Genomic DNA, 24558 nt, shown 5'->3' with positions numbered 1-24558 from the left:
CAAAGGACATTTCTTTTTTCTGCGGGACAGAGGCACGAGATGACGCTGACCACGGCGTTGGTGCCAGCCCTTTGGTTTTCCGCAGTTACCAACCAAGAGCGAGTCCTCTCCTTCCCCCCCACCCCGCTCCACTGAGTGGTGCGCTCGGTCCCGACCCCCGCTCCGGCTCCGCAGCGAATGCACTGCAGAGAGTGGCGGAGGGGAGGGGGCACGTGGGAAGTCCCAGGGGCAGCCGCGAGCGTCCGCTAGTCTGGCCCCTTGGCTCGTCTCCCTCCCCCGGCCCGGCCGCTCGCCGCCCTCCCGCAGAGGCGGGGCTCCGGCGCCGCCCAGTCACCTCGCACCCCGCCTTCCCTCCCGCGAGCAGGAGCTCCCCTTCCCGCAGCCCCCGTATCTCGGTGGCTTTCACGTCTCCTGCCGGCGCGCCGTGCGGGGGCGGCGCCGGCCCTGCTGACTTACCCCGGGGCTGGGAAGCGGGCATGCTGCTGCTGCTGCTGCTGCCCCAGGGGCCGGGACCGCACGTGGAAGAGGAGGCGGCGGCGGCGGCTGCGGGACCACGAGCTCGTGCGCCGGTCCCGGGAGGGATTCTCCCCTCAGCCTCGCTGTTTTCCGGGCTTTCCCCGCGGTCGCTCGGCTCCTGCTGCCGCCGCTGAGCGCCGGGGCCTCGCCAGGCATGAGGACACGCAGCCCGGGCCAGCCGAGACCTCCAGGGCCCCCAGGGACGCCCCCGGCCCCCGAGCATCGCGCACGCCGGAGGCGGCCAGGGCTCCTGCTTTAGTCTCGGGGATAAGAGAAAAACCAGCGGAAGAAGGAAAGGTCGCGGCGGCTGCAGAGGCTGCTGCTGCGGGAGGCCGGGAGAACGTGGGCTGAGGGCGACCGTCCGACTCCGGAGATTCCCGTTCCCGGGCGCTGGACACCTTGCCCGGGATCCCGGGATGAGGGTGCGAGGCTGGAGCGTCTGAGACGGGGGCGCCTTCGCTACCGCCGCTGCGCAGGGTCGTGCTGCAGATTGGAGGTCCCTTCTCCGCAGGGAGGGCCGAGCCGGGGGGCTCCCATCCCGCGCTTCACCCCGCACCGGCCTCCCGCCGCTGCCTCGTCCCACCTGCGCTCCCGCCCCATGCTCTCTGATTGAAAGGAACATCCTCCACCCCTGAGTCTTCGCATCCTTCTCCCTCTCTTGTTCTAAAGTGCATTTTCACCTTTTCCACCTTCGCTTTTCTCTAGCGTTTATCCTGTCCCCTTACCACCCCTCCCCCCGCCAAGTTCATTCATTCTTTCTGTGTCTACCCTCACCCCGACCTCCCCGCTTCTTTTTCTCCAGTCTCTCCTTCCACCCTCTCCCGGTTTCGACTTCCTCTCTGCAATTTGCGGGGTGCTTTAAACAGTTCATGGGAGTGTAAGGCCTGGACAGTGCTCGGGATCGTTGAGCATCCAGCTCGGCTAGTTAGGAGGAGGAAGATGTCTCTGCTTAAGTGGCTGCTGCGGGTCTCCAATCGCTCTTTGCTCGCCTTCATCTTCTTCTTCTCCCTCTCGTCGTCTTGTCTATACTTCATCTACGTGGCCCCAGGGATCGGTAAGCACTAAGGCATTCATTCCCTTCCTTAGACCCGCAGTCGTACATCTCCAAACACTCACAGCTAGCAAAATCCCGGGAAATTACTTTCTTTAGAGAAGATCTTGGGTTATTACTGGGGTAAGAATCTTCAGGAAGTGGTTTACTTGAAAGTTCATACCACTGGATATAGTATGTTTCACTGTTCTGTTGATTTGAAACTGACTAAAACCATTTCAAGTAAGTAACTCCAGGGTCGTCAAATAGACACGACTTCGCTGTGAATGTTCGTTTTTAATGTATTCATGACTATTACCTTGTACTGGCTACGTTTGCCTCATCACCCCAGCTCTATGCATGATCCTGGTCATCTCAAAAGACCTCTAGTTCATTAGCGTTGGAGTAAGGTAGATTGAAAAGAGGAACCAACCACGAGGAATTGGGTTTTTTTAGGTAGCTCAGAGTTTTGGAATGTATTTACTGATTTTCCAAAAGGAAATCAAATGATAGTATTCCTCTACTTTATAGCCTGTCTTGACCAGTTAACACAGTTACTTCCTGTGGAGAGAGTAAATATGTTTTCATTTCAAGTGATAGATTTCCCCACCCACCCCTGCTGCTACCTTATTTGGGTGTATTCAGAAATAGAACAATGTTAAATATTAGAGTGAAGGTTATATTCTTAAACCACAGATATATTAAAATTCATGTCACAGACCAGATCTGACTCATGCTTCTTTGCCATTGAATCTAATATACAGAACTAATGGTCTATTCAATGTTTTAAATGATCATTTCCCTAGAGTTTTTTCCTCCACTAGCTTGGCTGGTTGATGGTCTACCATATTGTTTAAGAGCTCTTTCATTCTGGCACTCTGGCGAGGACCTGGGAGTATTTAATGTTTATGGGATTACATACACAATGTATTTTTCAGTAGTTTTGCTGTGTTTCTCTAAATGCTGATTTTATTTCTCCCTTAAATGTTTTCTGTTTTATTAATCATCTATGTTAAAAACCACTGACAGTGTAACTTTGAACATAAACATTTGGAAAACTCCCAAATTTACATATTGAGTCCTGAAAATTTTAGGTTTCTAGGTATGTATATCTGAGGGCAATTAAAAAAAGCATTGCTTGTAGGTATGTAGTGATTTAAAGATTTTCAAAGCATTATATGTATATTATGTCATTTGATGCCTACAACAAGCCTGGGAGATAAGTCCTATTATCTCTATTTTTTTCATGTGAGGAAACTAAGGCTGGGAGAGGTTAAGTGACTTACTAAGGGATATACACCCACTAAATAGCTGAGGCAAAATTGGAACTCAGGTTTACCTGACTCTAGGTGTCTTAAATAATGGTTTGAGTGATTGCTAAGAGGGTGGGGGAAGGTGGGAAAGCAGTGTCATAGAAAGGAGGGAGACTTATTTTCTGTAATAGCATTCTTGAAAATGGAATTTTTCTTTGGTCTTTTGATGTGTAGATTTTCTGAATAGAAATAATATGAAGATCTGATGTCCGAGAAACCTTAAATTTTGCTGAAATCTGATGTACCTTAAAAATTTTTTTGATATAGCATGAGTACTGTAATTGTTTCCCCAAAATTAAGTAAAGCATTTATTAAGATGCTTCCATGTGCCCAAGTGCTTTATAAATATCTCACTTTATTCTCAAAGTATCTTTGGGAGGCATTATTATTATGGAAACTGAGGCAAAACAACTTGCTTGGGGTCACACAGCTATGAAGTGTCTGAGGTTGGATTTGACCTCAAGTCTTCCTGGCTCTAGCCAGACCCAGTGCACCTTACTCCAAGCCCAGCTGAGGCATTTCCATCATAGGAAAAAGCACATGACACTGGCTTTACCAGAAGTTAAGAAAGCTCAGTGGAATTAATTAGCCAATTTATAAGGCAAAACCATAATAAGCTTTAGTTTCTTAAAGGCCTGTCATTTTGGGGGTTTTCAAAATCAATTTCTCAAAGTCTATAATAATCTATGTTTTGTGATCTGATTCTTTAGAGATTGTTGTTGTCTCCAGTGTTCTTTTCTTGAGGACACCTAATTCTTTGAAACCTCAGAGGAAAATTACTTGATTTATAAACTACAATATTATTCATTTAAGTGCAATTTGAAACAATCAGCCTTCTTAAAAGTAATTTAAGTTCTTTACAAATCATACAAAAAATTAGTGGGTTGAACCTAGTACTTTATTCTGAGGACCATTTATACTTATCTATCTTTTCCTTTGAATAAGTAGTTTTGAAGGACTTTACACTAAAATATTATGTATATGATCTCAAAATTTAATTGGTCTGAAAACCGATGTTAGTGAAAGACTCAGGAAGTGTATTAATACACCATTCTTATCTAAGCGTACATTATGTGTGTGTAACTATACAATAGAAGATCAATTTAGTCACTTCAATAAAATCTTTAGTAGCAGTAATTATAACAACCAGGTTGAAATGACTTAGGCTTACTATTATTAGAATGTGATATTTGTTCAAATTGAAATTGAACTTCTTGTATAGTATGACCATTAGACTTCATTAAATATATAAAGCATGATCTGTTTTTTCTATGGGTCATTAGCATCCTTTAAAATCACTCAAGAAAAGTAAAATGCTAACTTGTAAATTGATGTCATTTTGTTCCTCTGAATCTTTTGACAAGATACGGTACTGTAAGGGTGAAATACTCTCCCTGTTCATTAATGGCAATTAGCATGACACTTATTTATATTTATACCAGGTTTTGTTAAGACTGTACTTCTGTTTAGTGATCTTTCTTTGCAGTAGTAAAAGATCATTCTGATACTCTACTTAGAGGATATGACTTGCATTATTTGTAATAAATAACATTATAGTTAATGATGGCCTTCAACATTTCTGAAAAACCCCAAAGGAACTTATTATTTATTTGCTTCAATTGGTGTCCCAGCAATGATACAACAGGAATGAAGACTGGACTGTGATTTCATTGCTCTTTTACCCTGGCATTTGACTCTTTACCATGGCATGGTAAGCTTTTCCTGCAGCACCTTTTCTGCAACATTTGGTCAGAGAGTTGTCTAGAGAACAGAGAAGTTCAGTTCCTTGCCCTGAGTCACACAATTAGTCTGTATCGAAAGTAACACTTAAACTCAGCTTCCTGTTTGCTGTATAATGCAATAATAGTAGCTAACAATAATAATAGCTAACATTTATATAGTACCTGTTATGTGCCAGGCACTGTGCTAAGTTGATCCTCACAACCCTGAAAGGTAGTTGCTGTTATTCTCTCCATTGTAAGGCAAGTGACTTGTCCAGGTAGGCATCTGAGGTCAGATTTGCACTCAGGTTTTCCTGACTTCAGGCTCACTATTCTATCCATTGTACCACCTAGCTGCCTCAAATTGATATACTGCCTCTCTGTTAATGACCCTATAGGTACTGTAAATGATGGATGCATATTGTTGTTATGAGGTGAGAGTGTCAAAATGTGATTATGAATTAAACTAAAGAACTTTTTTTTGCCTTTTCAGTAGAAGAGACGACACTTAAACTGAGACTATTTTTATGGTGGCAAATCTTTCTTGGGCTTATACAGTAAATATTAATGTTTATTGTTTTTTATTAAGATGTTTATTAAACACTTTTCATGTTTATTAAACACTGTCCTAAGTGCTGGAGATACCAATAAGGGAAAGAAAATTCTCAAGTTGAAGCTCAAGGAACTTACAGATCGAGTTGGACAAGGCAGTACACAAAAGGAAGCTTAAAGGGGCGTGGGGATGCCAGAGAATCGGAGGAATGGGGGCATGATGACAGTGGTGGAGTTGCAACCAAGCAGAACTGCTGGTGGCAAATGAAGAGATGGCTGAAATTTTGAACCCTTTATGAAGGGAGAATATGGGGAAGTTTTTCTTTGTTCTGTCCGCCAGTCAGAGAGGTTATTGATGATATGTGTGTAGTAAAGCACAAGCAGTCTCCATGATAGTGAATTTCTTGGTGATGTGTTTATCCTAGGTGAACAGATGATGAAGGTGATAATGTAGGTGAAACCAAATGTAGCAGGTGGTGGTAAATGAAAGGCTTGTCCAAATTTTCTACCGCCTTTCTAGTCTCATCTAAGCTTTGTGTCTTTTTTTTTTTTTTACCAGTCTAAATGTTGTGGTGATATTTTATATATCACTGTCATTTTTCAGTGACCACCCTGCCTCCCCCCAGGCTTCTTTCTTATAATAAAAAAGTATAATCAAATTACATCAACACTAACCATGTTTGCTTCATTCTCTACCTATATCTAGGCTACCTTCTCTCTTACTCTCTGTCCAGGGAAGTCACAGTTGGTCACAGAATGGCATCTCCAGCTACTTGGATTTCTACTTCACATCTTAAACCCAAACTGATTATTTTTTCCCCAAACCCTCCCTTCTTCCAAAATTTCCCATTACTGTAGAAGGCAGTACTGTCCTCCCCATCATCTGAACTCACAACCTAAGTGTCATCCTTGACTTCTTACTAGCTCTAACCTTGCCCCCCTCTACTCTGTCTAATCTGTTGCCAAAGATCTGTCAATATCTTTGTAACATCTCTCCTATATGTCTCCTCTCCTCTGATACTGCCATCAATCTGGTGCAGGCCTTCATCACCTTATGCCTGGACTATTGAAATAGCTTTCTGGTGGTGGGCTTGCCTAACTCTAGTCTCTTCCTATTCTAGTCCATCCTCTTGTCAGCTGCCAAAGTGATATTCTTAAAGCACAGATATGTGCATATCACTATCATACTCAAACTCCAGTGGCTGCCTATCACTTCCAAGACAAAACATAAAATCAATCAATCAATCAATAAACATTTATTAAGTGCCAACTATGTATCAGTCCCTGTGTTGAATTCTAGGAATACAAAAAGAGGTGTATATAGGCTGATAGTCGTTGCCCTGAAGGAAATGAATCCTCTGTTTGGCATTGAAAGCCCTTCACAACCTAGCATCCTTTCCAGAATGCCTTCCCTCCTCCTCATGCTCCTTCAGCACAAAATCCTACCTTCTACAGAAAGCTTTTTCCCATCCTTAATTCTAATATTTTCCCTCTGTTGGTTATTTTCAGTTTATCCCATGTGTATACATATATATATATGTATATATATAGAGAGAGAGTTTGTACAGTGTTATTTGCTTGTCTCCCAACATTAGAATGAGCTTCTTGAGAGCAGAGACTATATTTCACCTTTCTCTCCGTCCCCAAAGGACGACACAGTACCTGGCACATAATGGGCACTTAATAAATGTTTGTGGACTGACTAACAAAGTTTTCTTCATTCTGATAAGTATGGAAAGAACCCAGGTCTAAAAATCCTAATGCTGTTTTTTAATATATAGCCTAAAGAGGGGAGGAAAACGACCTCAGTATGCTTTCACACTTATAGCTCAGATATCCTGTGGAAGTAATTTGTAAAACATTTGCCCTAAATTGTCAATTCAGACTAGCAAAAGAAGTGTAGGCATTTTCTTGTTTGCAAACTTAAATACTACAAGAAATTAGTTTGCAGGGTAACAAACATGAAGACACATACTACCACTGAGTGGTCCATGATCCATATTTTAAAAAACTGGACACTCATAGTTCTGTTGTGAGCTGGTCGTGGCAATGGAAGTTTGCTGTACTTATAACACCTACGTGCAATGTTGATAATGCTGGCAGTGTTACAGATGCTTCCTCTCAGGTCCTTGGAACTGAGACTCAAGCAGAGGTTTCAAGTGTGTGCGTGTGTGTGCGACAGATAGATAGGCAGATTTTTTTGGCAATCTGGTGAAGTCTATGGGGCCCTTCTAGGAATGATATTTGTTGCCCAAATTCATAGTCAAAGAAAATGCCGAATTTCATTTAAATGTTAGTGAAAATAAAGATGTGTTTTTCCCAGTCTCAAATCATAGACTCCTTAAAATCCACTCAGGGATCCCTAGGGGCAGCTAGGTGGTGCAGTGGATAGAGCACCAGTGCAGGAGTCAGGAGGACCTGAGTTCAAATCTCACCTCAGACACTTGACACTCACTAGCTGTGTGACTTCGGGCAAGCCACTTAACCCCAATTGCCTCATCCTGGGCCATCTCCAGTCATTCTGATAAATATCTGGTCACTGGGTTCAGATGGCTCTGGAGGAGAAGTGAGGCTGGTGACCTGCACAGCCCCCCCTCACTCAAAACAAAGTCAAGTGCAAGTCATGTCATCATTTCTCTGATGTAATGGTCTTCTTTGGCATTGAAGGACAAACACACTCAGGGATCCTTAAGGGGTTTTTGGACCCCCAGGCTAAGAACTCTTAGACTGGTGACATGATGCGTTTGGAGCAATTTCTGTGTCATCCTGTGTATATCATGTACCAGAAATGACTGCCGTAGTTTTCCTGCTGTGTGGACAAATAGGACGACAATCACACAGAAACAGACTATCTTAGTGTTGGGAATATTTTCTCAGACTAGGGAATCAGTGATTTGGTTTTGGTTCTTCCTGAATACAGAACTCTACTCAGTGGTCTACTGGCAAACCAAACTGGGCTCTCTTGGATCTGGATAGTGTGTCGTTTAGAAGGTATAGTCACTCCTGGGGTGGCAAAAGAATCCTTAGTGAAGGTAGCAGATGAAGTGAGATTGTTAATCATGAGCGTTGCAGCTCCTGTATATATGTATGTATGTATATGTGTTTGGGTGTATTCATATGTACTTATATATGTATATGAAATTTTATTGGTATTTGCTATAAATGCAATTTGGACCATTTTTTGTTATTTTTTACAAATATCACAAACATTAATATTTTCCACATATAAAGGACAGAAAAATAGGAGTACTTATGAAGCCATGAATCTGTTATGGAGATCTTCTTTTTGAGTATATCATAAATTCAGTACATTCCTGCCAGAGGTATCCTGCTTGTTTATGGTCTGTTTCCCTCAGAAATTCCTTCGGTTCACTTCTGTGCATAATCCCCAGCCCCCAAATACCAAAATACAGCAACTTAATTGAAACTATTTTTTCCCCTTTTGGGCATCAGTATTCCTGTCATCTCCTTCCACCCTACTTGGAAACCCACTTTTTGTTAGGAAAGAGTCAAGCAAGACAGATGGATACCTTGATGCTTCCACAAAGGTATGTCTCATTCTGTAGGTGGGAAGCAGTTTTTATCATCAACTCTCTGGAGTTGTCATTGCATTGACTGGAGTTCTTAAGTCTTTCGAAGTTGTTTTTGTTTGCATTCTTGTTGTATAGAACACTATGTCTAGATCCCAATGTTAGGCATAATTCCTAGGAGAAGATTCCATATTAATCAAAATATACGTAGCGGAACTTCTACTGGTAGAAAGAGCTGAAAACAAAATCCATACCCAGACCTGGGGAGTAGCGAAACAATTGTGTTGTGGGAGTGTAATGAGATATTACTGGCGGTTAATCTACAAGCGTTTTGGCCAGGCACTGTGCTAAGTGTTTCTATTACCCCAAGCACCTGGTACATCTGGAAGAGGAAGAAGGTATGAGTCTGTGGAAATCAGAAACCCTTTGTTTGGCATTCAGAGACGCTCATGATTTGCCTTACATCTTTCCAGTCTTCACACACCTTCCTTCTTACTGCCATCCCCATGTACTCTGAACCAGTGACACTGGCCCCCTTGCTGTTCCTTGAGCAAGACACATTCCATCTTTCAGTGCTGAATTTTCACTGGTTGTATCCCATCCCTGCAATGTTCTCTCTCGTTTTCTCCACCTTTTGGCTTCCTTCAAATTCCAACTAAAATCCTACCTTCTACAGAAAGCTTTTTTTTTTTTGATTCTCTTAATTCTAGTATTTATCTCCAGTGTGTCCATATATACTTTGTGTGCGTGTGTGTGTGTGTGTGTGTGTGTGTGTGTGTGTGTGTGTATAGCTTGTTTGTACGTACTTGTTTGCATGTTGTCTCTGAAACCAAGGACTGGCGTTTGCTTTTTTTTTTTTTTTTTTTTTTTGGTATCCTTAGACCTTAGCACAGTGCCTGGTACATAGTAGGTATTTAATAAATGTTTGATTGACTGACAAATGTGTGGTGGTAGTGGTTGCACCTGGAAAAACTGTATCCTCCATTATTCCTGTTGTAGCCACATGTCATCAACCCAGAAGTTTCACTGAGTGGACTAGGCTAGTTTGACTCGTGGTGCCAGTTAGGAAGCGTAGTACATTGGAAAGAACATTAAATTAGTAGACATGAGACTTAGGTGCTAGCCTTGGCTCTGCCATTATTTAGCTGAGTGTCGATGGCTAAATCACTTTATCTTTTGGGGCCTCAGTTTTCTAATCTATAAAATGAAGGAATTTGATTGGATCTTTAAATTTCTAAATCTCAAATTTTATGGGCTTTGTCATTTTTTTTAAAAATTAAATTGAATCTTTCAGTTGAGAATTTATTTTCTCTCCCAACGTCTTCCCCCAAGTGATTGAAGAAGGAAAAATAATACCCTTGTAATAGATATGTGTGCTACAGCAAAACAAATCCCCGTATCAGCCGTGTCCAAAAATGTGTGTCTCATGCTGCTTATTTAGTCAATTATCTCTCTGTTAGGAAATGGTTATCATTCTTCACCACTGGTCCTCTGGGATCACGGTTAATTATTGTGTTGATAGAATCCTGAAGTCATTCAGTTGTTTGATTTTACAGTATTGCTCTTGTATAAATTGTTCTTGTTCCACTCACTTCAGTCTGCATCAGTTCATACAAATCTTTACAGGTTTCTCTGAAACTGTCCTCGTCATAATTTCAGCACAGTAATATTCTACATTTATATTCCATATTTTTTTGTTCATATATTCCCCAATTGATGTGCAATCCCTTAGTTTCCAGTTACTTGCTACCACAAAAAAGAGCTGTTATAAATATTTTTATATGTATAAGGCCTTTTCCTCTTTCTTTTTTTTGGGTGGGGGATTATATTCCTGGTAATCCTATAGCTGGGTCAAAGAGTATGCATAAATGTTGAGGTACGTTTCCAATTGCTTTCTAGACTGGCTATACCAATTCATAGCTCCACTGGCTACATTAGACATTCCACCTTTTTCGTCTTGATAAGGATAGACTTGAGTGTTTAAGGGGTCAGGATATTTAAGGACACTAGGGCCAGTGTTACCCTTTTCACCCAAGAAGAGGCAAGGGTTAGAGAGAATAGTTCCCAGTTCCAAAGGTGTTATCGTCCCTTCTCTTGGACTTCTGTTTAGCCATTCAGGTGGCTGTAGGAGGTACTAAAATCAAGATAAGGAAGAGGATAGAAATCATGCTGCTTTTCTTTTTCTGAAGAGATTCTGGAGCTTAGTGATCATTATCTGGTCTTAGGAGACCTGGAAGAGCCTTTACTTGATTTCCAGTAGTGGTTAATTTGATTTACCGCTTAATTTATGGGGCTTCCCAGCATGTTGCCCTGATGAAGGCCTCATCTCTTCTCTGGTTCCTTGCCTGGGGAGAGAAAAAGTAGGCCACATTTCTTGTGTATATCTACCCTAGCTTAGGGTTCAGCTCATCTTGTTACCATAGGCATATTTGTAGTCCATTAGTAAGTACTTAATAGAAGTTTAGTATGTGCCTGGCACAGTGCATGCATTAGACCGTAGAGTTCAGGAGGTGGGAGGAGTAATGTGTGAGAAGACAGAAAAGGTGGTAGGGGGTCAATTTGTAAAGAACTTTAATACTAAACAAAGGATTTTGTCTGATTTCTATCTGATTTTATCTGTTCAGAGTTATAAATATAGTCCAGTTTTCAGAGTGCCTTAAAGGCAGAGAAATGTGAATTGATTCTTAGATAAATCAGGAAAGTAAAAATAAACAACTTTTCTTTTGCAAGGCAAGTGAGGTTAAGTGACTTGCCCAGAGTCACACAGCTAAGTAAGTGTCAAGTGTCTGGTCTGAGGTTACATTTGAACTGAGGTCCTCCTGATTTTATGGCCTGTGGCTCTATCCACTGCACCACCTAGCTACCCCCAAATAGACAATTTTTAAATGGTTTGTTTACTAATTTAATCTGAAGGGTTTATTTCTTATAGACAAATGTCCCTTTTCTTTGGTAAAGACATGCTATTAATAGAATGTTGAAATTCAGATAATCCTTGGTAAGGGAAATAAAAACAAATTTCACACACACACATATACATATATCTGTATCTATATCTATATATCTTTTCAGTGTTTTTGTATTCCATACAATGAACTCTTTTCATTTTCATTTTCCTCATTATGTTCAAGGCTGAATTCTTGAGTAAATGGGTTCAGTGCTTTTCTGTTTTCACCTTATGAACTCTAAACTCATTCATATTCAAAGTTTTTTAGCATCTTCTTTACATGTTCATTCAGGGTTTGATTATTTTAACGTGGGAAATCTTAATTAATTATTTTTTATCTTGCTATTCACCAGCCTTTCCTTCCCCACCACCCCCATCTCCTCCTGGCTTTCTTAATCTAATTTGAAAATCAGGTAGAGTTGCTTTTAACTTTTGGTATTGAAGTTCTTTTAAGGCTATAGGTATTCTACATTCTATAGTCTATTTTTAAAGAATTAGTGTGTTTATCATTCATTCATTTTAAAATTTTCATTTTCAGATTTTCTCCCTCTCTCCAGCCCTACCCTACCCATTGAGAAAGTAAGCAAATCATTATGATACCCATTATACATGTGAAGTCAAGTAAAACACATTTCCATATTAGCAATGTTGCTAAAAAAAAAAAAACAGGAAAAATAAAGTGAAAAAATGTGCTTCATTCGGCACTTAGAGTTCTCTTTCTGGAGGTGGATAGCATTTTTCATGAGTTCTTCAGAAATTGTCATGGATCATTTAATTTATCAGTGCAGCTAAGTCTTTCACAGTTGGTTATTGTTACAATGTTGCTTTTATTGGGTAGATTGTACTGGTTCCACTCATTCCCTGTGCAGGAGTTTATTTAAGTTTTTCCAGAGTTTTTTGAAACTATCCTGCTCGTCATTTCTTATGGCAGAATAGCATTCTGTTATGATCACATACCACAACTTGGTTAGTCATTCCCCATTTGATGGGCATCCCTTCCATTTCCAATTCTTTACCACCACCAGAAGAGCTGCTGTGGGTATATTTACACATGTGAGTCCTTGTTCTTTGATCTTGTTTTGGGGTGCAGGTCTAGTAGTGGTATTGCTGGATCAAAGGTTATGCACAATTTCATAGCCTTTTGTTCATAGTTCCAAATTGCTTGAATGTTTGGATCAGTTCACAACTCCACCAACAGTGCATTAGTGTTCCAGTTTTCCCACATCTTCTCCAACATTTATCATTTGCCTTTTTTTGTCCTATTAGTCAATCTGATAGGTGTGAGGTGGTACCTCAGAGTTGTTTTAATTTGTATTTCTCCAATCAGCAGTGATTTAGAACATTATTTTCATGCAAGTATTGATAGCTTTGATTTCTTTGAAAATTTCTGTTCATATTCTTTGTTTATCAGATGGGGAATAGCTTTTATTTTTATAAAGCTGACTCAGTTCCATATATATTTGAGAAAGGAGACCCTTATCTTAGGATTTGGTGAAACGTGTTGGTCTTTCCTAATTTCTGGCAGACTATTTTCCAGTTTTTAATTTATTTTTTGTCTTGCTCCCAAAGCTTGGATCCTTTGGGTTTGTCAGAAACTAGATTATGATGGTCATTTACTTCTGTATGTTGTGCACCTAATCTCTTCCACTATTTCTTATCTAATACCAGACCGTTTTGATTATTACTACTTTATAGTCCTGCTTTGAAATCTGGTCCAGCTAGGACTTTTTTTAAAACTTTTTTTCTTTGATTCTCATGATATTCTTGATTTTTTGTCTTCCAGTTAATTTTTTTCTAGCTCTATAAAATAGTTCTTTGGTCGTTGAATAAACTAATTTAGATTGAATTGTCATTTTTATTTATGTTGGCTTGGCCTACCCATGAGTAATTAATATTTCTCCATTTGTTTATGAGAAGTGTTTTGTAATTGTATCCATATAGTTCAGTTTGTGTGTCTTGGCAGGTAGACTCCCAAGTGTGCATTTATTTTAAATGGAATTCCTCTTTCTCTCTCTTGCTGCTGGGTTTTCTTGGTAACATATAGAAATGCTGATAATTTACGTACATTTATTGTACTGCCTGAAACTCTGGTAAAGTTGTTAATTATTTAACTGGTTTTCAGTCATTTTCTAGAGTTCTCCAAGTATACTGTCACGCCATTTGCAAAGAGTGAGAGTTTTGTTTCCTCATTGTCTATTTTTATTTCTTCAGTTTCTTTTTCTTGTTTTACTGCTATCGCTAGCATTTCTTATACAATATTTAATAAGGATAATAATGGAGAGCCTTGCTTCACCCGTGACCTTGTTAGGCAGGCTTCTAGTTTATCTCCATGATAGATGATACTTGCTCTTGGTTTTATGGTGGTTTATTTTAGTTAAATAATATTTGATATAAATTTTCATGTGTTAGAGCAGTAGTTTTATATATGTTAACTATTTGATAAAATATCCTGTTTAAGTTAAATTGATATTGTAGTTGTTCAGAAAGAGAATCCTTTCATCTTGGACAATTTACATTGCTAGTCATTACACAGTAACCCAAAGAACCTCACAGTGGCTCCCACCTTGAACTTCTCCAAACACCCATTCCGCAGAACATCACTAAGCTGCATTTGGGGGAAAAATAATCAAATTTTATTAAAGGTACTTAGTATTGACTGGTGATTCAGATGAAAATAGGGAAAGGAATAGGGACTAGACCTCTGTTTCACTGGTAGAGGGAATTCCCTCTATCAGTGCCTACTACTTCTCTGCACTTGTCTTAGAGAATTGCCTGGAAGGGTACTGAGAGGTTAAAGGCCACATAGCCAGTATTTGTTAGAGACTTGAACTCAGGTCTTACTGACCTCAAGGCCAGCTGTCTTTCTAACTATACCAGACTTATTCTCAGATGTACACACCACAAATATTCGAATAACATCTGTTATATAGAGTTCCTGTTAAGGAAGAAATTGTGAATTCACCTGCTCTGCAGGATTTCCAAAGTCATACAGCTCGTAAGTGTCTGAGGTCTCTCTGACTTCAGACCCAGTGTTCTGTCTGTTGTGACGCCAGCTCCCTTTGGTGAGGAGGAGACAACATGCAAACAACTATGTATGAATAAGTTATATACAAGATAAATGAGGGTAGTCTGAGAGAGAGAAGGCAGTAAGATTAAGGAGGACTGAAATTTCTCATAGAAGATGAGAGTTGAGGTAAGGCTCCAAGGAAGCCAAGGGAGATTCAGAGTTGAGGAGGGAGAACATCCCAAGCATGGGGGTGAAGTATTGGTGAGGAGACAGCCCATAAAAATGCAGAGTTGGGGAGATGGAGAGTCGTGTCTGGAGACTAGCAAGGAGCCCTGAGCCACTGGATTGTAGACTCTGTGGAGGGGGGTAAGATATAAGAAGACTGGAAAGATAGGAAGGGGCCAAGTTATGAAGGAATTTTAAAAAGCCAATGAAGTGCCCCTGGGAGCTATAGAGTTTGGAGTAGGAAGGGGCTTTGCAGTCTTCCTCCAGTAAAGAAGGAGGGGGATGACTATTTCCTGTTAGTTTGGAATTCGGTTTCTGTGGCAATGGAAATGGAAGGCTTCTCTGATGAAATAGAAAATTCTGTGCTATATTATATTTGACCATCTTAAGGAACATGTATAAAACCTTCCTTAATGACTGGAGTTTTAAGAAAAAGATTATTTGAAAGCAACTTAGTCATGTCTTTGTGCCTTTATTCAGGTTGTTTCATTGTCTCTAATGTATTCCTTCCATACTTCTACCTCTTAGAATCTCCTTTCCTTCTAAACCCAGTTGAGGAACCACTTTTTTATCTGAAACTTTTTCCTGATCCCCCTCAGCTGTTAGAATCCCTCACCCAGTTACCTTGTATTTATATTGTAAAAAGTTACCTAAATACATATTATCTCCTCACCGGACTTTTGAAGGCAGGAAGTGTTTCCTTTTAGTATGTGTCCTGAGGACCTAACCCAGTGCCTGGCACGTAGTATATGTTTAATAAATGATCATTAATTGTTTGATCTGTCTCGTGAGTCTGGCTACCTCGTGGCTTTATAAGAATTTCAGATAGGGCAGAAAAATGAATAATTAATTCCTCTATCCTGGAACCTGTTAATTATGAGTTCCAGTTACTCAAGGGTGGGTTAAAAAGATTTGTGATTTTAAGTTGAAATTATAGGTCATGGAGATCATTTTAAACAACAATAGTTAGTTATTTTCCTTAAATATTTTTGTGCTATATTTACTTGACTCCTTCTTCTTGAGAAATCTGTCTTTCCAACATTTTGTTTTGTAATGGTTTTTGGCTCTTGGGGGTTAGACCTCTCAGGATAATAATTTAAAGAAACCTTTTTAATTAACAGGAAATTATTTTAACTTAGTTAATTGATTTTATATTGGTTTCTAAGGGCATAATGCGGGCAGATTTTTATTCATTCACCATCTTACCATGCATTCTAAAAATTATAATATTGGGAACTATTATGAAACACTGTCACAGGTGATTTCAAGATCACATGTTCTCATCAGTTTTTGATTCTGATATCTTGGGGCATAAAAAACATGATTTTGATATCTAGTTCCACATTTCCATTTATCATCTGGTTTCAAGATATTAAGCAATTTTTCTGCTATGTTTGGATGATTTAATCTTGGTAAAATCTACAATACTCAGAGCCTGATTTTTGAACAATTATCTGTTTTCTTCATTTCCTGGTATGTTGAATTTGAAAACAGCCCTGATCTTGGACTAAAAGACCTTAGTTTGATGCTTACTAACTGTTTCTGCCTTCAGAGGTCAATCAACTGCTCTGTGCTTCAGTTTTTTCTTTTATATCATAGAGATAATAGCCATGTTTGTCTTGCAAGTATTGCAAAGAAAGCAGTTTATAAATTTTAAAGTGTGACATAAATGTGGGGGCTGAGGATAGTATTCTGAAAGACACACCTATATAAGACTGAGAAGGGCAAGCTTCCTTTTTTATGGTTTGAAGTTTCCAAATGTATTAAAGGCTTTGTCTGACACTGTGGTTCTGGAAAGATTTTGAGTCAGATGGTTGTTTATTTGTCTCCAAGCTCAACCCAGATTTGGGGTTTTCTTGTCAAAGATACCGGAGTGATTTGCCATTTCCTTCTCTAACTCATTTTACAGAGTAGGAAACTGAGGCAAATAGGGTTATGTGACTTACCCAGGATTACTTAGCTAGTAGTAAATGTCTGAGGCCAGATTTGAATTTAGGAAGATGAGTCTTTCTGACTTCAGGCCTGCTACTCTATCCTGTGTGCCACCCAGCTGCTCCTTTGAATCAGAAGAATTTAGATAAGGTCTTTGACTTGTTACTTCTGTGACATAGTAGTCTCACATTTGAAAGAAATGGTGATGTCTTGCCTGGTGAGGACAAGATTTATCAGGAACATGGTAGCTCTTTTTAAGTATTTAAAAAACTCGCATAGGGGATGGATTTAGTAGTTGGTGCTGTTTTCTTTCTCTAATTGGGCCTCTCTATTCATAACCTAGGGAAGACCCCTAAAATTTCCCTCCTTGTAAAAAATTTGTGTGTGTATGTGTGTGTGTATCTGTATTTTTTTGTTCTTTATGGATTGTCTTCAGACCAGCTCCTCTGGCTTTAATATAAATCTCCCATATTTTCTTTTCAGTATTTCATTGGATTAGAAGCTTAAAATATGAATACTATGTCCCAAAGTGCCTTTTGCAACCCTTGTCCATATCCTCCTGTAAATACACACCAGTGAGGCCATTTTCCATACTAGGAGCCTTCCTCTAGATCTCCTGACATTACCTAGATATCAGTGCATCTGTTATCTATTATCCTTTTATCCTTTTCCTGCCTCTTTTTCTGGTGATAGATTGCTTGGATATGTTCTATAGTATCTCTAGGATATAATTTATTACTGTTAATAAGCCCCTTGGGTGTCTTACAATCTTGATTTCTTGGATATTGTGGTCATATAGCATTGCAGGAAGAATATTTGTGTAAAATAGATGGGATTTTATTTCCAGGTAGTTTTCTTCATTGAAATTTCTTTGTAATTTATCAAATGTAATCCATTCCGCCTTCTTCTTTCTTTCGATTCACAGTTCATTGTCTCTCTATGGTGTCAGTCCATGAGTTATGTACTAATGGGCTAGCTATCCAGCTGTATGACATCATCTGAATAATAAACCTTCATCCCGTTGTGTAAATAGTTAGGCCAAACTCATTCTAGGGTTTGATGCAGTCATCACAATATTATCCTTAAATGGGAACATTTGAGTATTGTTCCCTACAAGAAAGAATTCCTCTTCCATTTGGATTGTGAATCTAATCTCCTCCGTGACTATTATAAGCACCTTTGGGCATATATGTTTCCCTGTTTTATATCTTAATTGACATGAGTTATCTCTTAGGTATCTTGTGCTTGATTCAGTGAATTGGAATTCCTCTCTCCCACTTAACACATCAGTTTCAGTGTCTCGGCCACAATCTCTCCATCACCTTGAACTTGTTTAGTAACATAAAGAAAAATTTCTTCATCTTACTATCTCCAAATATTTGTCTCATGTAAAATGATAGGGTTGGAATAAGTGATTTTTAAAGCCCTAGCTAGTTCTAAAAGTCTTTTTCTTTTGGAAATTGTTTATTATTTTTATTTCTATGTCACATTTTTCTCTCCCTCTCTCACCTCCCCCTTCCCTGAGGCAGTAAGCAATTTGATATAGGTTATATATGTTCAATCATGCAAAATGTATTACCATATTAGTTATGGTTGTGAAAGAAGACAGACTCAAAGGAAAAAAAAATCCCTGAAAAAAATACAGAAAGTGCAAAATAGTATGTTTTGAACTGCATTCAGGCTGAAGGTGGATAGCATTTTTCACCGAGTCCTCTGAAATTGACTTGACTCTTTGCATTGCCAAGAATTAGTCATTCAGTTGATCATTGCATAGCATTGCTGTTACTGTGTACGATGTTCTCCTCGTTCTGCTCGCTTCACTTTCACATTTAAGTCTTTACAGGTTTTTCTGAAATCTGCTTATCATTTTTTTTTATGGCACAGTAATATTCCATTACATTCATATACCACAACTTGTTCAGCCATTCCCCAATTGATGGGCATCTCCTCCATTTCCAAGTCTTTGTCATTATGAAAAGAGTTGTTATAAATATCTTTGTCTAATTAGGTCCTCCCCCTACCCTTTTACAGTCTCTTCTTTGGATACAGACCTAGTAGTAGTGCTATTGCTAGATCAAAGAGTAGGTGCAGTTCAATAGCCCATTGGGTGTAGTTCCAGATTGTTCTCTCCTAACAGTATATTAATATCCCAATTTTCCTACAGTCCATCCAACCTTTAATATTTTCTTTTCTGTTATATTAGCCAATCTGATAGGTATGAGGTGGTACCTCAGAGTTGTTTTTAGTGACTTTTAAAAAGTATAATTACAATTAAAAGTATAAGTTGAACTAATTCACAGTTATACCAACAGCATATCAGTATGTCAAGATTAATATTTTCAACTTATGTCATTTTAAAGAGTTTGGGTGTGTGGTGAAACCTCAGCAATCTTACATGTTATTTTATGGTTTAATTTTTGAAGGTGTGTGTGTCTGTGTTCAAGTTCACATATTTCTCCTTCAGAATTCAAAAGGGTTTATGAGTTTGAAGTCAGTCACATATTTAACAAACTCAAAATAACTTTGTCACTGTGGAAGTTTTATTATCCAATTCAATAAACATTTATTAAATGCCTATTATGTAGTAATAAAGACAGACAATCCTTGACCTCAAGGAGGTGACAGTCTGATGGGGGGGAGGGAGGGAGACAACATACAAAAGGAGGAAGGGAAAGGGGAGGGGGAGATGCCAGAGTTATTGTTTCCTGGAGTTGAAGTCGAGCAGAGCAGGCGACACAAAGTAGAGAGCAAGCTGAGCATCCAGCTTCTGTTTTCTGTAAAGGAAGGCATTGGGAGGAGTTTGGCTCTGCACCCTCCAGCCCTCTACTCAGAGGGGAGAGGAAGCTGAGGGAGATGGTGTCAATCAAGGCTTGAATTAGCATCCTGGTGGTGAATTGAGAAGTGACGAGCTTATCCTGGAAGGCATATCTTGTTCCAGATAGTTGAAACCAGGCAGGGCAGCAGATGCAAACTGAAGTGAATAAAGTTAGAAGCTCATGCTTGATTTTAGCAGAACAATTAATTGAAATGCTATAAAGATCTTTGAAAACAGAGTAGAAACACTTCTAGTTTATTTTAGGAATCCAATTCTCCCATATTCTATAAGTTGAATGTATTAGGTGTGGTATTACGTAAGTCACTTGTTTCAGCAGAAATTATTTTTAGTTTCCCTGAAGAATCTTCTAGCTTCCTTTGTGATTGTTCCTTTAGTGTATGGCTTAAAAAAAAACAACTCAAAACCAGAGCTAAACAAAAAATGTGTCTGTAAGCTCGAATGGCCAGGAAATCCTGCATGAATAAATAAAATGTAATTACTGTTGTGGTTTCTAGAAAGGTTGTGGACATACCTGAAGTAAAACTGGATTGAAGTCAGATTCTCTGTTTCTATTTTGAAGGACTGGAAGGCAATTGAAATAATAACTTTGTTTCTTTGCTAATCACCTTTCACTGCTACCCGCTTGTGTTTAAGAAGATTGTACATAGTTGCGCTCTCTTTCCCACTTGGGTTTTGAGAAGTTCAGTTTAAGACATAGAAAAGGGAAGGACATAAGCAGGTTGTGGGCAAGTTACTATTTTTGCAACTTAATGAAGTAGAGGCTAGAGCGGTGGACTTTGAATGAGGAAGGCCTGAGTGAATTCTGGCTGAAACATCTGCTGGCAGCGTGCCTCTGAGCAGGTCCCTTAACCTTTCTCAGCCGCAGATTCCCCATACATACGCACATATATATTATATATATATATAAAATGCTGACTCTCATTAGCTAGCCATTTTGTCATTATTCTGTCATTGGTTATTTCAATCAATCAAAAATAAATCATTTATTAAGCTGCTACTACGTGCCAGGCATTGTTCTGGGTGCTGGGGATACAAACACAAAACGGAAGCGGTCTCTACTCTCAAGGAGCTTATATAAGGAAAACAATATGCACATATAAACATATGCCAAATATTTTATAGGGTTAGGGGAGTTAGTACTTTGGGGAGCCAGAAAAGACTCATTTAGTTGGTGTTACTTCAACTTACCTTTGAAGGAAACCAGCGCCATTGGATGTGTTTTAATCCTAACTCTCTCAATGGCTGCCCATATCAGCTGTTTTAAGTTATTTAACTTCTGTGAATCTTGTGCAAATCACTTCAACTTCCCAGCCTTTTAACTTTCGTGCCTGTAAAAAGGAGATAGTAAACTGAAAATACTAGGTTAAGTAATTGGGTTAATTTTATAGTACTATATAAATTGTAAGAGATTTTTAAAGGATTTGAAGAAATGAGAATTTAAAAATGTTAATTTGCCACATTGTGTTAGAAAATATTTTTCATGCTTTAATTTTAATAAAAAAGTTTTAGAGGGAGCAAGTGTGCTTAGAAAGAATGGTGTGGACTGGGCTGTCATGAAGTTGATTGAGAATGGACTTTTTTCATCCTTCATTGATTGAATCAGAACTCATTTGTCAGCCTGACACTTCCTACTACTACTATGTTAAGGCAACAGTGAGTAGGTAATTTTAGTAATATGGGGAACAATTCTCAAATGTTTTATTTTCTTTGTTTTCTGTTTATCAAACTAGATAAATCAGTTTAGGCCATTGTGCCTAACAGAGAAATTGTTATATTAAGCAAAATGTTTATGGTATGTTACTTTATGTTTTTCTTTTCTTTATAGTCAACACCTATCTCTTTATGGTACAAGCCCGAGGTATAATGTTGAAAGAAAATGTGAAAACAATTGGACAAATGATCAGACTATACACAAATAAAAATGCTACTCTCAATGGTACAGGTAAGAATATTTCCTCCTTAATATGCTTTGCTTTACATCTGATTTCTTCCTTTAGAGTGGGAATTGAAATTATTAAGCACTAGCTTACCCCCATATGACTACTTTTTAAAGGTGAAGATACCCTCTCTAAATTCACCCTTGGCTTCTTTTGAAATACCTTTACCTTCCTAAGGTAGGTATTTTGTGTCATATGCATTTTAGACATGCAGCTTATTGCATGAAATTTAGTAAAGTGATGATGTCAAGCACAAAAGCTATTAGTTCTTATGACAAAAATAAAGTAAAGGCATAAAGGCATCATGTAGATAAATTTTTGAGTTTACCTGTAGTTTTAAGGAGGGTTTATCCACATAAAGATAATTTTCAAAGGGCTGCTGGGCTTCCCTTATGCTCATTCTATGAAGGGATATTAAGTATAAGTTGGAAACTTATACTTACAATTATAAATAATTATAATCTATAAAATCTATAAAACTAAGAAGTGGAATTTCTATTGAAAACATATACTGAGATTAAAAGTTGTGTAGTGTTGAATAGAAGGATAATCTTAAGGATTTGTTGTGTATAGACTTGATAACTGTGGAGTAAAAATTCATATTGCTTTTTGGGACTTTAAATTTTATTTAATACCTTTCCCCCCAAAATGTAAGACTATAGCCAATTGAATCTTAATGCAAGGTCACACATACACATATATACAAACACAAACACACACACATACACACGTATAGAAACATATGTATATATATCATAATTTTCATAGGAGGCATTATGACAAGGCAAGAAGAAGTGTGTTTAAATCTTGCCTCTGTCATATATTTGCTTTGTGACTGTGGGTAAGACATTAAACCTTATCATGCCCTAGGTGACTCTGAGATTCTGAGTTCCATATAAGTTGGTAATTTACATAAGGGAGGGAGATCTCCATGCTGGGAGTACCCCACATTGATAAAACCAAATATCTGAAAACCCCTCTTAGCCTTCTTACGTGTGTATAGGCGATATATGATATGATATATAATTCTTTTATCACTGACATGATTTTTATAATTTAGTTTGTGATGCCACAAACCAAAAAGAAAGATTTCTTTTCTTCACCTTTCTGATTAGCAACACTTTAAATTTTCAAATGTTTCTTACCTTTTTTAATACTATAGAAAAAAATTACATTAACTGACTGTGGTTTAAATTTCTGTGATCATTTTCTCAGTTGCACCTAAAGTATTATTTTTTATTTTTAGAGAAATGATGAGTTCAGAATTCTCTTTAATGCCTATTAAAGGTTTCTTAATGTTGAGTGAAGATTAGTTGTTAAGCTTGTAAGCATTTTATGTATTGTGTTCATTACTATTCAACAAACAGAAGAGCTTAAAATTCCCAGCTGTTCTTAGGAGGAAAGAATTCACATAATTGGGAGGAAAACATCCATTAAACACATTTGGGTTATTATCATATTTATATAAATGAGCACTATTTAGAGAATCTAAATCTGTTGTGTAAGTCAGGGCCCACTGAAGAGAACAGCTTATTGGTAAAAGAACAAAAGAGCCTTGTCTAAATGGGAAGTAAATCATCCATGTGTCCTGTAATTCATTTTACTTTGTCAGTGTTACTGATCAGTAGTACAGGCCCAGTAAATATTTGTTGAATGAATTTATGAATCAGTAAATGACTATGGATTGTTGACTTGCTGTTGTGAATTTGTTGAGATAGTCGAAGTTTTATTAAAAGCAAGCTAAGTGTTTGCCATTATGTCTTTACTCTATTGGGAAGGGGAGTAGAATTTTGATTTTTTTCCCACTTAAATTCCTGGAGCAAAGGACTGCTGGTAGGAGGGAAAGTGTTTGTAGTAAATCTTGGTAGGGAGTATTTGTTTAGGTAAATATATTCTCAGTAGTTTTTCTTTTATGTTCCTGTAGGTCTGTCTGACAAATGTAGGCCTAAATTTAATACCACTTTAGAAAAGACTTTTTTTGTTTCTCCTTATGGTAATTTAATAAAGCTTAGAGAAAATTAGAAAATTACAGGAGAATACTTCTCCCACAATAAAATTCAAGAATAAAATGATCTCTTATTTTGTGGTCTGGTTGGGGTGAAGGTGGAAATAGCTTTTTGTCTAGAATGGAAAAGGTCTGTTGTAAGTTGACGATTAGGTGAGTGAGGAACAGGTATACACAGTGTCAGTTTTAGTTCAGAGTAACAAACCTGAATTTTCCCTACATGTTTTTGTTCTTATATGTGATACTGAGAAAATATACCGTGGAGCTATTTTTATTTTTAGCATACATAATTTTTTATTTAAAATTGTATTTGAAAAAAAGCAAAACTCAAATCTGTGTTCAATCTGGCAAGTTTAGGTTTTTTAATCCTATATTTAGAGGCAAGCAATCAATTGTTAGGCTTCCTAACCAGTTTTTCTCACTACCTCTCTCCCCTCTGAAGTCCTTTAAAAAACATTACCCCCAACAAGTAATCAAAGACAAATGTATAATAGCAAAAAGATAAAATTTCATGCAATAAATATCCATCTTTAATTAGACTTGAAAAAAAGTTTAGCATGGCATTTAAACCATTCCTGAGAAGAAATGGCTTACAGGGAGCTAGTTGGAGAAAGCCTGTTTCTGCCTATTGGAAAAACATGTGTTTCCATGGAAAATGGAATATAGAATATAATTTACATGTGCATATACATATAAGCATATTTGAAATCAAGATTATTTCCCAGTTCTTAAGCATTGGATTTCTAATGTCAAGAAAAAACGATCTCTTTGGTCATTAAACACTGATTTAATTTTGCTGGAAAATTTAATATTTCTGACTATTGTTTGTACTATAACCAATTAAATTCAGCAAGCATTTTTAAGCTCCTACAATGTGCTAGGTACTCTGCTAAGCATTTCTTAATATGGACAACAAAACTAAAAAGTCTTTGGCTCCAAGAAACTTATAATTCTGATGACCAAAGTTAGATATTCAGAGCTGTTAAGGCAAACATTCTCTGTGTCTGTAG

At 38.2% G+C, this 24558-nt stretch overlaps 1 protein-coding gene across 1 annotated transcript in view; it reads left to right on the top strand.

Annotated features, from left to right (window-relative positions):
• Positions 1-278: 278 nt before the first annotated feature.
• The window catches only part of B4GALT6 (beta-1,4-galactosyltransferase 6), a 92158-nt gene continuing 67878 nt past the window's right edge, over positions 279-24558 (top strand). Inside the window, exons 1-2 of the mRNA XM_072604478.1 lie at positions 279-1570; positions 21432-21548. Of these exons, the coding sequence (XP_072460579.1) occupies positions 1456-1570; positions 21432-21548 (232 nt within the window). The 5' untranslated portion in view covers positions 279-1455. The remainder of the gene's footprint in view (positions 1571-21431; positions 21549-24558) is intronic.

This window comes from Notamacropus eugenii, chromosome 4, assembly GCF_028372415.1.
Source record: "Notamacropus eugenii isolate mMacEug1 chromosome 4, mMacEug1.pri_v2, whole genome shotgun sequence".
Lineage (NCBI taxonomy): Eukaryota > Metazoa > Chordata > Mammalia > Diprotodontia > Macropodidae > Notamacropus > Notamacropus eugenii.
This window is presented reverse-complemented; position numbering and strand designations above follow the sequence as displayed.